At 48.2% G+C, this 15,567-nt stretch overlaps 1 protein-coding gene across 2 annotated transcripts in view; it reads left to right on the top strand.

Annotated features, from left to right (window-relative positions):
• The window catches only part of ulk4 (unc-51 like kinase 4), a 315,218-nt gene that overhangs the window by 270,837 nt on the left and 28,814 nt on the right, over positions 1-15,567 (top strand). For both annotated transcript variants that reach the window (XM_055653277.1, XM_055653269.1), the window contains exons 34-35: positions 5,049-5,147; positions 8,489-8,674. In XM_055653277.1, the coding sequence (XP_055509252.1) occupies positions 5,049-5,147; positions 8,489-8,674 (285 nt within the window). The remainder of the gene's footprint in view (positions 1-5,048; positions 5,148-8,488; positions 8,675-15,567) is intronic.

Below are 15,567 nucleotides of genomic sequence, written 5' to 3'. Positions count from 1 at the left end.
GGCTCTGGTCAAGAATAGGAAGGAGGATGTGCCCCCAGGATCAAGTGAATCCCTGAAAGAGTTCCGGGAACGAAAGAAGAAGCTGAAAACGGCAATCAGAAAGGCAAAAAGGGGACGGGAGATGGCTCTGGTCGATGGCATTAAGGATAATCCCAAGAGATTTTATAACTACAAAAAGATAACAAGCATAACCAAGAGAGAGCGGGACCCCTCAGGAATCAAAGTGATCAAAGTGTGAAGCTACATGAGATGGGCAAGGTCCTCAACAAGTATTTCTCCTCTGTTTATACCATGGGAAAAGACAGACAGACTGGGGAACTTGGGGCAGTCAATGGAAGTGTGTTGGAGCAGTGTTACAGTCAAAGAGGTGCTGCAGGTCCTGCCGCGTATGAAGATAGACAAATCTCCCGGGCCTGATCAGATGTATCTGAGGACATTGTGGGAAACCAGAGGTGTCCTTTATGAGTCGTCGTTAAATACTGGAGAGCTGCCAGAAGACTGGAGGGAGGCAAATGTGCCTCGATTCAAGAAGGGCTGCAGGGAACTGGCTGGGAACCACAGGCTAGTCAGTAGAGGAAGGTTACTAGAGGGTATTCTGAGGAATAGGATATACATGCGTATAGATGGACAAAGACTGATTAAGGGTAGTCAGCATTGTTTTGTACACGTCTCACAAATCTGATTGAGTTTTTTGATGATGTGACCTAAAAGAATTGATGAAGGCAGAGCTGTAGATGTTGTATACATGGACTTCAGTAAAGCATTTGAAAAGGTTCCGCATGGCAGGCTGCTCTGTAAGATTAGATCTCATGGGATCCAAGGATAGATAGCTGAATGGATAGAAAATTGGCTCCATGGAAGGAAGCAGAGGGTGATGGTGGAAGGTTGCTTCTTAGACTGGAGGCCTGTGACTAGTGGTGTGCCTCAGGGCTCAGTGCTGGGCCCGTTACTGTTTGTCAATGATTTGGATGAGAATGTACATGGCAAGATTGTCAAGTTTGCAGATGATACGAACGTGGGTGGTGTTGTAGATAGTAGATATGGTTGTGAAAAATTGCAGCTTAATCAATTGGCCAGGAGGGTTGAGGAATAGTTGATACAATTTAATATAGAGAAACGTTATTCCCTTGTCCTGTATCTGTACACCGTAAACGACTCGATTGTAATCATGTGTTGTCTTTCCGCTGACTGGTTAGCACGTAACAAAAGCTTTTCACTGTACCTCGTTTCAGGTGACAACAATAAACCAATAGCAAAGTGGAAGCCTTCGTTACATTAACCGTGGCAGACAGGACACCAAGCCGTATGGTTTTGCAGATAGTGGAGGTGGTTGTGAAAGATTCCAGCAGCATCTGGATCGATTGGCCAGGTGGGCTGAGGAATGGTTGATGGAATTTAATACAGAGAAGTGTGAGGTGCTGCATTTTGGGACGTTGAACAAGGGCAGGACCCACACTGTGAATGGTAGGCCTCTGTGTAGAGTTGTAAAGCAGAGGGATTGAGATACAGAGTTTCTTGGAAGTGGCGTCACAGGTAGATCTCTGCGGAACTCTATTGTGGTGGCTGCCTCGCCAGCAGCTGTTCGTCCTTTCACCCTTTTTATTATTTTTAGTGTATCTAAATGTATGTTTTAAATGTTTCTTAGTATGCCTTATGTGGGGGGTGGGTGGGGGGAGTAGAGGGAAACCGTTTCTCAGTCACTTACCTGGACGGAGATGTGTCTTTTCTCTGAGTTGCAACTTCGCCCCCCCTTCCTCACGGCCTACCAACTGGATTGGTGCGGCCTTTCCTACCAGAGACCGGCCAGAGCCTCCTGACTTTAACACCGTGGAGCTGTGGTTTGCGGAGCTGTGGTTTGCGGAGCTTCTAGCCGCGGGCGGTGCTGACTTTAACATCGCGGAGCGAGGCGATCCCTTGCCGGGGATCACCAGCATTGGGAGCTCTGCCCAGCTCGTCCTGTAAGAAGCGGCCGATTCGAAAAACTCCAAGCTGCAAGTGTGTCCCGATCCGTTCCGACGTAGGAGTTCCGATCAATCCGGCGAGAGGGCTTGTACTTTGGGCCGTCACAGACCTCCAGCCTGAATATTGTCCTTCCACCACAAGCGTCTGTCTTCTATCAGTAACCCAGTTGTGAGTCCATACGACCAAGTCACTGTTAATCCTGTGCTTCTGAATCTTCTGCATCAGCTTACCATGGGGTCTTTACAAAATGCTTTACTAAAATCCATGTAGACAATATCCACCGCCCTATCCTCATCAATTACCTTTGTCACCTCAAAAAGTTGATCAATTTAGTAAGACCATATGGAGACTGGCAGTCCAACCCCGACTGTCTTTTCAGGTGAGGCAGTGGATCACTTGCACCTCCTCCAACTTCATCTACTGTATCCGCTGTTCCAGGTGTGGACTTCCATATATCGGTGAGACCAAGCGCAGACTCGGCGATCGTTTCATTGAACACCTCCGCTCAGTCCACCTTAACCTGCCTGATCTCCCAGTTGCTAAACACTTTAACTTCCCCCCCCATTCCCACACTGACATTTCTGTCCAGACCCTCCTCCATTGTCGAGTGAGGCCCAGTGCAAATTGGAGGAACCGCACCTCAAAATTTGCTTGGGCAGCTCACACCCCAGTGGTATGAACATTGACTTGTGTAACTTCAAATAGCCCTTGCCTTCCCTCTTTCTCCATCCCTCCCCCTTCCCAGTTCTCCAACCAGTCTAGCTGTCTCCAACTACATTGTATCTCTGTTTGCTTTGTTGTTAACTTCTCCCAGCTAACGATGATCTATTCTACATTTTCCTTGATCTCCATTCCCTTTGTCCTATTTTCACAGCTTACACTTCCTCTCCTTTGACATCAGTCTGAAGAAGGGTCTCAACACAAAACATCACCCAGTCCTTCTCTCCAGAGATGCTGCCTGTCCCGCTGAGTTACTCCAGCTTTTTGTGTCTATGGTAGATTAGTCATGATTGGATTGAATTGCAGGACAGGCTTGAAGGGCTGAAGGGCCTTCTCCTGCTCCTTGTTGTGGCCTTGTGGTCTCACGGCTTTGGCCATTGGGATAGTGGTCCTGGTGCGTTTTTTGTGTGGTGCTCATTGTCGTTAATTTGTGCTTGTGGAAGGCGTGAAGCTTCAGGGAGTTTGATGGGATGCAGAATCCAATGGCCCAGACAATGTGGGCTGAAGAGCCTGTTCCTGTGCTGCACTGTCCTATGATATCAGTGCAGGAACGGCATTCACCTAAATCACAAACTGACCCGCATGCTTGTGAACCTTTCCTTACAAAGATGAATAGAATACTTGGAATCTTCTTCTCTTGAAGCTAGTGAAGGGTGGTAGGAAATTTCCAGCGGGATTGAGATATTTTTGTTATAATGTGAGCTGAAATGAAAACAAGGCAGTGAGATGAAATTGAGGAAACAAGGAACAGCGAGTGTTGTTTTACAAAGGAACGATAGAAAGTGATGGAGTAACTCAGTGGGTGAGGCAGCATCTATAGAGAGAAGGATTAGGTGACATTTCGGTTCGAGACCTTTCTTCGTCTGAAACGTCACCCAGTCCTTCTCTCCATAGATGCTGCCTCACCTGCTGAGATTCTCCAGCATTTTTTTCTCCCTTCGATTTTACCAGCATCTGCAGTTCTTTCTTATCCAAAGTGCTGGAGTAACTCAGCAGGTCAGGCAGCATCTGTGGAGAACATGGATAGGTAACGTTTCACAGAGTGCTGGAGTAACTCAGCGGGTCAGGCAGCATCTGTGGAGAACATGGATAGGTAACGTTTCACAGAGTGCTGGAGTAACTCAGCAGGTCAGGCAGCATCTGTGGAGAACATGGATAGGTGACGTTTCACAGAGTGCTGGAGTAACTCAGTGGGTCAGGCAGCATCTGTGGAGAACATGGATAGGTGACGTTTCACAGAGTGCTGGAGTAACTCAGCGGGTCAGGCAGCATCTGTGGAGAACATGGATGCTGGGTGACATCTTCACACGTTTCACAGAGTGCTGGAGTAACTCAGCGGGAGAACATGGATAGGTAACGTTTGGAGAACATGGATAGGTAACGTTTCTGGTCGAGACCCTTCTTCAGACTGCATGAATTTGGGATACAGCTCAGGCATTGTCTAATTAAACAGATTAAGGTGAGACTGAGTTCCAAGGGAAATGGGGAGAATCACAGGAAATGGGGACGAGGTGAGGGGTGGGCAGCAAGCTACAACTTTTTACAACCTCAACGTTTGAACCCAATCAAGATATCCCTGGTGCCATTTGGTCTTGAAAAGCAAGCGTATAGAAACATAGAAAATAGGTGCAGGAGTAGGCCATTCGGCCCTTTGAGCCTGCACCGCCATTCAATATGATCATGGCTGATCATCCAACTCAGTCTCCTGTACCTGCTTTCGCTCCATACCCCCTGATCCCTTTAGCCACAAGGGCCACATCTAACTCCCTCTTAAATAACGCAGAGTCAATTGTATGAACATATTTGAAAGCTTTCTATCTATTGCCAAAATGTATTTCTCAATTGCTTTTAATTTCCTTTGTTCTAAAACAAAATATTTAGATTTAGGTTTAGGTTATATTTTGGTTTATTATTGTTATATTTACTGAGGTATCGTGAAAAGTTTAGTTTGTATACTACCCACACTGATCATATACGTGAATATGATCGTCAAACTCAAGTACAATAGGTAGAGCAAAGGGGAAGACACAGAATGCAGGATCTCGTTCCCACCATCGATATATGAGCATTGCTTTATTTCATGTTAAACAAGTGGACTGGACTGCACTGGACCCAAATCCTCCTCTGCTTATCAACCAGTGTCTCTGTGTGTGACCTTATACTGCCACAATATTATCATGTTTCTGCCAAATATGGGTAAATTACCATAAATGAACAGCTAGCTAATGATGGTTGGAAGGTTTTGACCATCCAGAAGGTACAGAGTGTGACTCTCACAATATCCCACTGACATACTTCACTACCTGCTGTGACACATTTGTACTGTGCTGTGACTGAGATTTCTTTTAATTTGTTTCCTCACCAAGGCACAAAAGTCTGGCACAGGAGGGAACACCCAGGCTGCTGAAGACCTTCTGCTTATCAATAAACCACTGACCGACTTAATTAGCCTGCTCATTCAACTGGTAAGAATTCAGTTTGTTTCTGGGTGGAAGGAATGCTGGGGAGAAATGGGCCTCTATGTACATGTAGTGAACATGCCCACAGGTAGAAGGAGCAAAGTTGTTATATTTGTTCTCAATGCCTGAGGCATTCCAACAGAGCTTAAGAGAGGTCTTTCACGTGGAGTACCATGCACCTCCTCTATCTGGGAGTCTACCTGAGTCCCGTTGCGGAGACCAGGCTGGCGAACTAGCAGGAGCTGGAGATGAAAGTCGTCGTCCGGCTGGGGCGCTGGGCGGGTCTCCACAAAGTGCTTTTCTACCGGGGCAAGGTGTTGGTCATTAACCAACTGGTGGCCTCCATGCTCTGGTACAGATTGACCACATTGGTCCCATCCGCCACCTTTGCTGGGATCATCCAGAAGAAGTTGGTGGACTTCTTCTGGGGCAACGGAAAGCACTGGGTCTCTGCAGCAGTCCAGAGTCTCCCGATCGAGGAGGGCGGTCAGTCGCTGGTGTGCATTCGCACCAAGTTGGCGGCTCTCCGCCTCAGGACCTTGCAGAGATACCTGTACTCAGGACATCCTCCCAGGTGACACGTGCTGGTGACGCACTGTTTGCAACGGGTACGCAGATCCCGATGGTGGGCGTCAGCCGTGCGGTCCTGATGGGGATGCCCGGATTCTACAGGGACTTGTTGAGAGTCTGGAACCTGGTTGCTGTCGACTGGGCCCCTCCTCCGCCGGCGGAGGGTGACGGCCCGGGCATGAGAGCAGCCGGTCCTTGTCCCGCCCCACCGGGTGTCGGGGGGACTCAAACGTGTGGAGTAGTTGTGGTTGGGCAAACCCCAGCTCAGTCGGAAGTATTCATCGGACCCAGGCGCCGTAATCGTTCCCGGGAGCCGGTCCCACACAATTTGAGCCGTCTTTCCTCGACACCAGTCATCTCCCTCCGAGACACAGGGAGGCGTGTCCTGTACGGGCTCCACCTCCACACCCTGCACTTCCTCGCCCTGGTCCACTGTCCAGACACCAAGTGGCGGTCAGTGTTGCCTTCCGGTGGTGAGGGGGGCCATGGTGCGGGTCCCTCTACGCAGGGATTCTCCCCCTCTACATTGGGGACCTGGGGTGGAGGGTATTGCATCGAGGTGTTCACTGCAACCTGTTGCTCTCGCGGTTCGCAGACTCGCCAGCCGCCTGCCACTGTTGCGGGCTGGAAGAGTCTGTGTACCACGTGTATATGGGGTGCGTGTGGCTGCAGCCACTGTTCCAGTACCTAAAGGGGCTGCTCCTTGCCTTCTGGCTGCACTTTTCACCAACCATCCTCATCTTTGGACACCCTGTGCGTAGGGGAGAGGGTAGGGCTGAAGATGTCCTGGTTGGGTTGCTCCTGGGCCTGGCCAAGCTGGCCATCCGCGAGTCACGGCGCCAGACGGCGGAGGGCTCTACCCGGGCCAGCTGCCTGCCCCTTTTCCGGGGTTATGTCCGTGCCCGGGTGGGATTAGAAAGGGAATACGCCCTGTCTGTGGGCACCCTGAGGGAGTTCCGGGACCGCTGGGCTCCGCAGGGTGTTGAATGTATATTCAATAAGGATTGTATCATAATTGTATAATAGTTTATTATGGATATATGTTTGTATTGTATTTATGGTGGTGGGTTCTGGCTTGTTTTATTGTAGTGTAAATATTATTTTTTAATAATTGAATAAATTTTTTGATTTAAAAAAAAAAAAAAACTGTTGCGGGCTGGAAGAGTCTGTGTACCACGTGTATATGGGGTGTGTGAGGCTGCAGCCACTGTTCCAATACCTAAAGGGGCTGCTCCTTGCCTTCTGGCTGCACTTCATACCCACCATCCTCATCTTTGGACACCCTGTGCGTAGTGGAGAGGGTGGGGCTGAAGATGTCCTGGTACATGGTAGCAAAAGGGTACATTGTAGCAGAACGGTACATGGTAGCCTTCTGTGGCAATCAATTCCACAGATTCACCACCCTCTGACTAAAGAAATTCCTCCTCATCTCTTTTCTAAAGATACGTCCTTTAATTCTGAGGCTGTGCCCTCTGGTCCTAGACTCTCCCACAAGTGGAAACATTCTGACCACATCCACTCTATCCAAAACCTTTACTATTCGGTAAGTTTCAATGAGATCTACCTCATCCTTCTAAACTCCAGTGAGTACAGGCCCAGTGCCGACAAACGCTCATCATAAGTTAACTTAATTATTCCTGCGATAATTCTTGTAAATCTCCTCGGGACCCTCTCCAACACCAGCACATCCTTCCTCAGATATGGGGCCCAAAATTGCTCACAATACTCCAAATGCGGCCTGACCATCTTTGTTTTTGTATTCTAGTGCTCTCTAAATAAATCCTAGCATTGCATTCACCTTCCTTACTACTGATTCAACTTGCAAATTAAATTTTGGGGGAATTCTGCACCAGCACCTTTGCAACTCTGAATTCTGGATTCTCTCCCCATTTGGAAAATAGTCTACGACTTTATTCCTACTACAGTGTACCAAAATACATGACTCCACACTTTGCTGCACTATATTCCATGTATCTCCTCTCTGCCCACTCTCCCAACCTGCCCAAGTCCTTCTGCAGAGTTACTGCTTTCTCTTGTGGTAACTATGTGGTTAATAGAAATATCAATAGGCAACCTTCCTCCCAGATTCCCTTCTTTACTCCCCTTGTATCCTGAAGGTGGTGACACACAGTCAAGCATTACTCTTCAGATATTGGAAGCTTCCCTCCACCATGTCCCAGTGATGCACAAGGCACTGGTTCAATGTCAGGCTGTGTGGCGGCTAGAATGTCCTCCGTTAAAGCTTGTATGGAAGAGTGCAGACAGTGGGAACCTGAGGGGCAACCTTTCCACACTGAGGGGGGTGGATGTATGAAACGAGCTCCAGTGGAGGTAGTCGAGGCAGCTACGATACTTGGACAGGTTCATAGATAGGAAAGGTTTCGAGGAAAATGGGTCAAATGCGGGCAGGTGGGACTAGTGTAGATGGGGCACCTTGGTCAGCATGGGCAAGTCGTGCTCTTCTGTGGTCGACTCTATGACGGTATGACTCTAATATTCCCATTGTTTAAGTTGAAGATACATTTTAAGAATGACAGGGGCACTAAAGAGAAAGTTGATTTGGTTTTCCTGTAGATTTAGAGAGGAGGTGCAACTGGGAAAGATCTCGAGAGCAGTTTTGAAGCGGGAACCATAGATCTGCAATAAATCCTTGAAAGAAAAGTGTGAAGATGCAGTGTGTGTGCGTTGTTACAACAGCTACATGGGGCCGGGGTGGTTGGCTGGGACGGGATGAGGGAACCATGATATATGTTATAATCAGTGGTGTCAATGTTCAGATCTGCAGTGAGGATGTAGACGTGAGTGAGTGTGCCCTGCTGCCCCTGTCTCTCATGGTGCAGCTGTACGGAGGTGAACATCACCAGAGCCTAACCTCACAAAATGTGGCCTCACTTGCTGAAGCACTGAGAAGCAGCAGACACCCAAAGCAGCAGAAACTTCTACTGAGGGTCATCAAACGGCTGGTGAGTCCATTCTCCTGACACTGGGCTGTTGAACAAGCAAGTTGATTTACTGGCACGTAGTTTCCTGTTTGTTTCAACCTGTTGACCAGAGGTATGTTTGGCTCATCACTCATTGACCATTGGAACCATTGTACGTGTTGAGTTTAGCTTTGGTCTGCAGGTCAGCGTGAAAGTGTCATGTCCTGGATCTTGTTGATTATATGTGCAGGAAGGAACTGCAGATACTGGTTTACACTGAAGATAGACACAAAATGCTGGAGTAACTCAACGGGTGAGGCAGCATCTCTGGAGATGCTGTGTGGAGAAAAATGGGAGAGATTTTTCAGCCATGATTGAATGGTGGAGTAGACTTGATGGGCCGAATGGCCTAAATTCTGCTCCTATCACTTATGTCCTTCTGATGTAAATAACTTAGATATACATGCACGCGCACGCACTCACTCACACACACACACATGCACATTCACACTCAAGCACACACACTCACACGCACTCACTCGCACATTCACTCACTCACACTCACACTCACACGCACCCACTCTCACACACACTCTCACACACACACTCACTCATGCACACACACTCACGCATACACACTCACACACTCATGCACACACACTCACTCACGCGCACACTCACACACACGCGCACACACCCATTCATGCACACACAATACAATACAATACATACAATTTATTGTCATTTGAGCCTCAGTGAGGCTCAAACGAAAGGCCGTTTCCACAGCCATACAAACAAAGACAATTTCCTACAGACATACACACAATTTAATTCACACAAACATCGGCAAAGTATTTTCTCTCCCCTGTACTCCATTTCTCTCCCAATGTCCAAGCCCCAGGCGGGCGATGATAATTCCCACGGCCATTTTAGGCCGTGCCGGGCGATTTACAGCCCTGCTCCCGATCTAAAAGTCACAATGTTGGAGCCCCCGGCGGGGGCTGTTATGTCCCACGGCCATGAAGCCGCGCCAGGTGATGTACGGTCCCCGCTCAGGGTCGTTCCAACCCCGCGACACGGGCTGGAGAAGTCACGTTGCGGGAGCTCCGGGAAGCAGTCTCTCCACCCGGACCCGCGAGCTCCCGATGTCCCGGTCCACCGGACCTGCGGCTGCGTTGCTGGAGCCTCCGAGCCCCAGGAGTCGAGTCGCAGCAGCGAGTCATCACCGCTCCCCACGCTCTGAGGCCGGCCAGCCCCACGATGGTGAGTCAGTCTCCCGAGCCCCCGGGTCGTTCAGGTTGGAGGCCGCTCCACAGTGCTAGGCCCCAACGACAACGGAGACCCGACAGGGAAAAGGTCGGGTCTCCCGGACAAGGAAGAGATTTTAAACGGTTTCCCCCTCCCCTGCCCCGCCCCCCCACATATACACAGTTAAAACACGATTAAAAAACACAAACAACTACATTTAACTAGACAGGCTGTAGGGGCCGCTGCAACGGGTGAGTCGCGCCACCAAAAAAAAACACGCTCACGCACACTCACACACTCATTCACACACTCACACTCACACACATGCACACTCACACATGCACTCTCACACATGCACTCTCACATGTGCACACTCACACACACACACACTCACACATGCACGCACTCGCACACTTGCACATGCACACACATGCACACACACTCACACATGCCCACGCACACATGCACACACACTCACGCACACTCACACATTCTCACTTGCACACATACACTCACTCACACACATGCACACTCACACACGCACTCACACATGCACACACACACACACATACACACTCACACATGCTCACACACACATTCACACGTGCACACACATACACATGCTCACACACACACACATGAAAGGAGAATACACTGCCCTCCATAATGTTTGGGACAAAGACCCATCACTTATTTATTTGCCTCTGTACTCCACAATTTGAGATTTGTAATAGAAAAATTCACATGTGTACATTGTCAGATTTTAATAAAAACTATTTTTATACATTTTGGCTTCAACGTGTAGAAATTACAACAGTGCCCCCAATGTACCTGCATGCTTACTTTCATAGACTGATGAACAAGGACCCCCCAGACCCCGTTGTACTTCCCCTTTTCCCAACTTGACACCATTTAAATAGTAATCTGCCTTTCTATTTTTGATACCAGTGGATAACCTCACATTTATCCGCATTAAACTTCATCTGCCATACATCTGCCCATTCACCCAACCTGTCCAAGTCTTTTTTTTTTTTTTTTTTTTATCAAAAAATGTATTCAATTATTAAAAAATAATATTTACACTACAATAAAACAAGCCAGAACCCACCACCATAATACAATACAAACATATATTCATAATAAACTATTATACAATTATGATACAACCCTTATTGAGGATGCATTGAACACCCTGCAGAGCCCAGTGGTCCCGGAACTCCCTCAGGGTGCCCGTGGACAGGGCATATTCCCTTTCTAACCGGACCTGGGCATGGACGTATCCCTGGAAAAGAGGCCCTGTATTCTCATAGCAGGTTTGGAGGGATATGGACCAAGCGCAGGCAGGTGGGACTAGTGCAGATGGGACATGTTGGCCATATAGGCAAGGTGGGCCGAAGGGCCTGTTTCCACACTGTATCATCCTATGACTATGAGTGAAATGTGAAGCCAGAGAAAGGGGTACAGGTAGAAGGGGACAGGGGGGAAGTGAGAAGGGGATGGGATAGTGGGAGGAATGGTGATTTAGAATGTTCAGTTTTGGGACACATGACAATAAAGCACTATTGAAAGGCTTAACAGGCTCCATAAACCTGGTTGAGTAATGACTTACTCTACGCCTGTGAAATGTCTTAGGCATAATTATGTACTACTTTTAAGTAATATAAACTTTACAGAATTACCATCATTAAAAAAGTGCATGAACAAGGTTTTTGGTTGTCACGTGTATCGAGGTACAGGGAAAAGCTTTGTTGTGCATGCTATCCAATCAGATTAGATAATACTGTACATACTGTAATACAATCGAGTCAAACTCCAGTACAATAGGTAGAGCAAAGAGGAAGATACAGAGTGCAGAATATAGTTCTCACTTTGTAGAGCATCCATTCCAGAGACAAAGTCCAATGTCCGCAATGGGATAGAGTTGAATGGGATTGTCGACTTCAGGAGGTCGCAGCCAAAACACACACCCCTCAACATCAGTGGCATCACGGTGGAGAGAGTGGAGAGCATAAAGTTCCTCGGAGTGCAGATTACAGACAGTCTCACCTGGTCCAGGAACAACACTGCAATTGTCAAACGGGCCCATCAGCGACTGCACTACCTGAGGAAACTCAAACAGGCCTCACTCACTACCAACAACCTCAGGACTTTCTACAGGGGCACGGTGGAGTCTGTACTCATGTACTGCATGAACACTTGGTACTCCAACTGTAACTGCTCAGACAGGAAGGCTCTGCAGAGGGTAGTGAGGGGAGCAGAGAGGATCATTGGCGTCTCCCTACCCTCGGTACAAGAACTGTTCCAGAGCCGCTGTCTGAAAAAAGCTCTGAGAATAGCTAAGGACAAACTGCACCCCCTCCACACACATCTGGAACTCCTGCCATCAGGCAAGAGATACCGTAGCAGAAAGCCCGGACTACCAGACTGCTAAACAGCTTCCTGCCACAGGCTGTGAGGCTGCTAAACAGTCACTCCACCTGATTCTGCTGCTTTGCACTGACATTTTAATAACTCTGGCACTGGCCACTCAAATCAGCTGCCCAACATCAGCTGCCCTGGACATTTTAATGATTGTTTCTACTGTATTTTAATGTTGCTGTTTTTACCTGCACTTTTTAACTATTTGTACTGTTTCATCAGGGACTGGATTGCTTTTATTGTTTTTATTATGTGTGAAATGTTTAAGTTTCATGTGCGATGCTCCGGTATTCCCTGGGAAACGTCTTCTCATTTTGCACTGTACAATTGTTACTTTGCAAGATGACAATAAAGGTTGATTGATTGATTGAAGCGGTGAGTACCCTAGCTTATGGAAGGACTGTTCAGAAGCCTGATAACAGGGGAAGAAGCTGTTCCTCAGTCTGGTGGTGCGCGCTTTCAAGCTTCTGTACCTTCTGCCGGACAGGAGGAATGACCGGGGTGGGACAATGATTATGTCGACACCAGCCCTTTAATAAAAGAAGACTCTCATCACTCACCTTATTTGAAAGTGTTTCCTAGTTACATAGTGTCAAACATCACAGAAACAGGCACCTCACCTAACTCATTCATGTGGATTATGGTGGTGGAGGGGGCTGGGTATCATGGTGGTGGGGGCTGATTCAGCAGTAAGAGAGTCTCAGATGGACATATGGAATGTACAATTACTGCTTTATGAAGCTGATGCATTTTTAATGCAGCACCAAATCATTTACAGGAAATCAATGCTGTACAGGAATGTGCTAAAGTTTATAATACTTCTTCACTGGCTGTTATTAAATATTTATATATAATAATCCCATTTACCCATGTTTGCCACAACCTTTCCTACCCATGTACCTGTTCAAATGTGTTTTAAACATAGTTAGAGTCCCTGCCTCAACCACTTCCTCCGGCAGCTCGTTCCATACACCCACCACGCTCACAGTGAATGTGTTGCCCCTCAAGTTCCTATTAAACCTTTCCCCTCTCACTTTAAACCTATGTCCCCTGGTTCTTAATTCCCCTACCCTGGGTAAAAGAGTCTGTGCATCTACTCAATCAATTCCCCTCATGATTAAATACATCTCTATAAGATCACCCTTCATCGTCCTGCGCTCCTAGGAGTAAAGTCCTAGCATTCGGTGTGGCGGTGCCTTGTGGCAGCGGCTCGACTGCAGTCCGTCTGTCTTTTCTTTCTTTTTGTCATGTTAGGTGTATGTTTTTGGTTTTAGTTTACTTTATTGTTAGCTGTGTATATGTGTGGGGGGGGGGTCTTTTTAATCTCTTCCCTGAACGGGGACGCGACCTTTTCCCTGTCGAGTCTCCGTTGTCGTTGAGGCCTAACATCATGGAGCTGGCGGCCTCCAACCGGAATCGACCTGGGGGCTCCAGTCGCAGAGCCTGCGGACTCACCATCGCGGAGCTGGCCAACTTTGGAGCATGGAGGTGGCGCGTGGCGAGCTGTGGTGGCGCGCGGCTGCGACCCGACTTCGGAGCTTCAGCTGCAGGCCCGGTGGACAGGAACATCGGGAGCTCGCAGGTCCCTGATGGGAGACCGCTTTTCGGAGCTCCCGCAACGGCAACTTCGCCCGCCTGAATCGAGGGGTTTAAATCAACCCGGGGCAGAGCCTTACATCACCCGGCGCGGCTAAAACGGCCACGGGACTGACCATCGCCCACCGGGGGCTTTAACATAAAGAGCCTCGATCAACTCGATGCAGCAGTTTGACTGCTTGACTGCGGGAGAAGAAGAATAAAGAACAGAGAACAGGGAAGAGATAAGACCTTTGCCTTCCATCACAGTGAGGAGGTGTTTGGAGATTCACTGTGATGGATGTTAGTGTGGAATTGTATGAATTGTGTGTTTTGGTTTTTGCTGTTATGACTGCAGGAACAAAATTTCATTTGAACCTTGTTCGTTTGAATGACAATAAATGGCATTCTATTCTATTCTATTCTATGCCCAACCTCTCCCTGTAGCTCAGGTCCTTGAGTCCTGGCAACATCCTCGTAAATCATCTCTACGCTCCCTCTCCCCTGACTCTCAATCTGAAGAAAGGTCTCAACCCGGAAAGTCACCCATTCCCTCTCTCCAGCGATGCTGTTGGCCTGCTGCATTGCTCCAACATTTTGTGTCTATCTTCGGTGTAAGCGAGCATCTGCAGTTCCTTCCTAGACATTTTGTCTGCACTCTTTCCAGTTTAATGACTTGTGATAGCAGGGTGACTGTAGATCAGTGACACTCATGTTATGAGTCATGCTTTTGTAGTTACACCCACTCGCTTTACAGTAACCCTCGCTGCCTGGTTCCGGCATTATTAGAGAAACATGCCAGCATGCTGTGTCGTTACTAAAGTCTTTGGACCATTATCATGGTGTAAGGCTTCAGTTATTTGGACAGCCGCAACACAACAGTGACCAAAACCGAACATAGCTCTCCACGTGATTCTAAGAAGATAGATTTTCTGCTGCTGAATGTTGAAATAAACTGCAGCGTGTGTGATTGGTTGTCAGGGCCAACTGGTGCAGCAACCATATGAACATGAACCACAGGCTGCCATGTCAGCAGCTCTTTCATTCTGTTTCTTTTCATTTTAATTCATGTTCATGTCATGTTGAAAAGGAGAGGCAAAGCACAGGCAGACTTAACCCCCGTGGATTTTGAAGAAACAGCAACAAAGAGAAGCAGGAAAAAGCACTGATTGGCTCTAGCCCGAATGGGAGGAGAGTTAGAAGTGAGTCAGAGGGGGAAAACAGTTTAACACTGAGGAATTTGGTTTGTAAATTGGCAATTTATCAGTCAATATAAGCAAGACAGCTCTTAGGGAGCAGCCTTGTGAGGGAGTGGCCTTGTGAGTCTTTGGTTCGAGAGTCTTCAGCAAGGAGGCTGAGGAGAGAAGGCTACGCATCAAGCTCGAGAGGACGGAACGCGGTGAACACGTTGGGGCAGATGAGACAGTGTGAGGGTTTCAGAATGTGGGAGGCCAGGGACACAGATGGAGCCTCTGGCTGCTACAACTGTGGCAAGTGCGTCCAGCTTCAGCTCCTAAAGGACCGTGTTGGGGCACTGGAGAAGCAGCTGGATGACCTCAGGGCCATCCGGGAAAACTAGAGTTTCCTGGACAGGGCCTACAGTGAGGTAGTCACGCCGAGGTTACGGGAAGAACCAAGGTGTGTGACGGAGAGAAAGGGTGGGAATCGTGGCGTGCAGAAGACCAAGGTGGCTG

This window comes from Leucoraja erinacea, chromosome 2, assembly GCF_028641065.1.
Source record: "Leucoraja erinacea ecotype New England chromosome 2, Leri_hhj_1, whole genome shotgun sequence".
Lineage (NCBI taxonomy): Eukaryota > Metazoa > Chordata > Chondrichthyes > Rajiformes > Rajidae > Leucoraja > Leucoraja erinaceus.
Note: the sequence above shows the minus strand (reverse complement) of the source record. Positions and strands in the feature narration are given on the sequence as shown.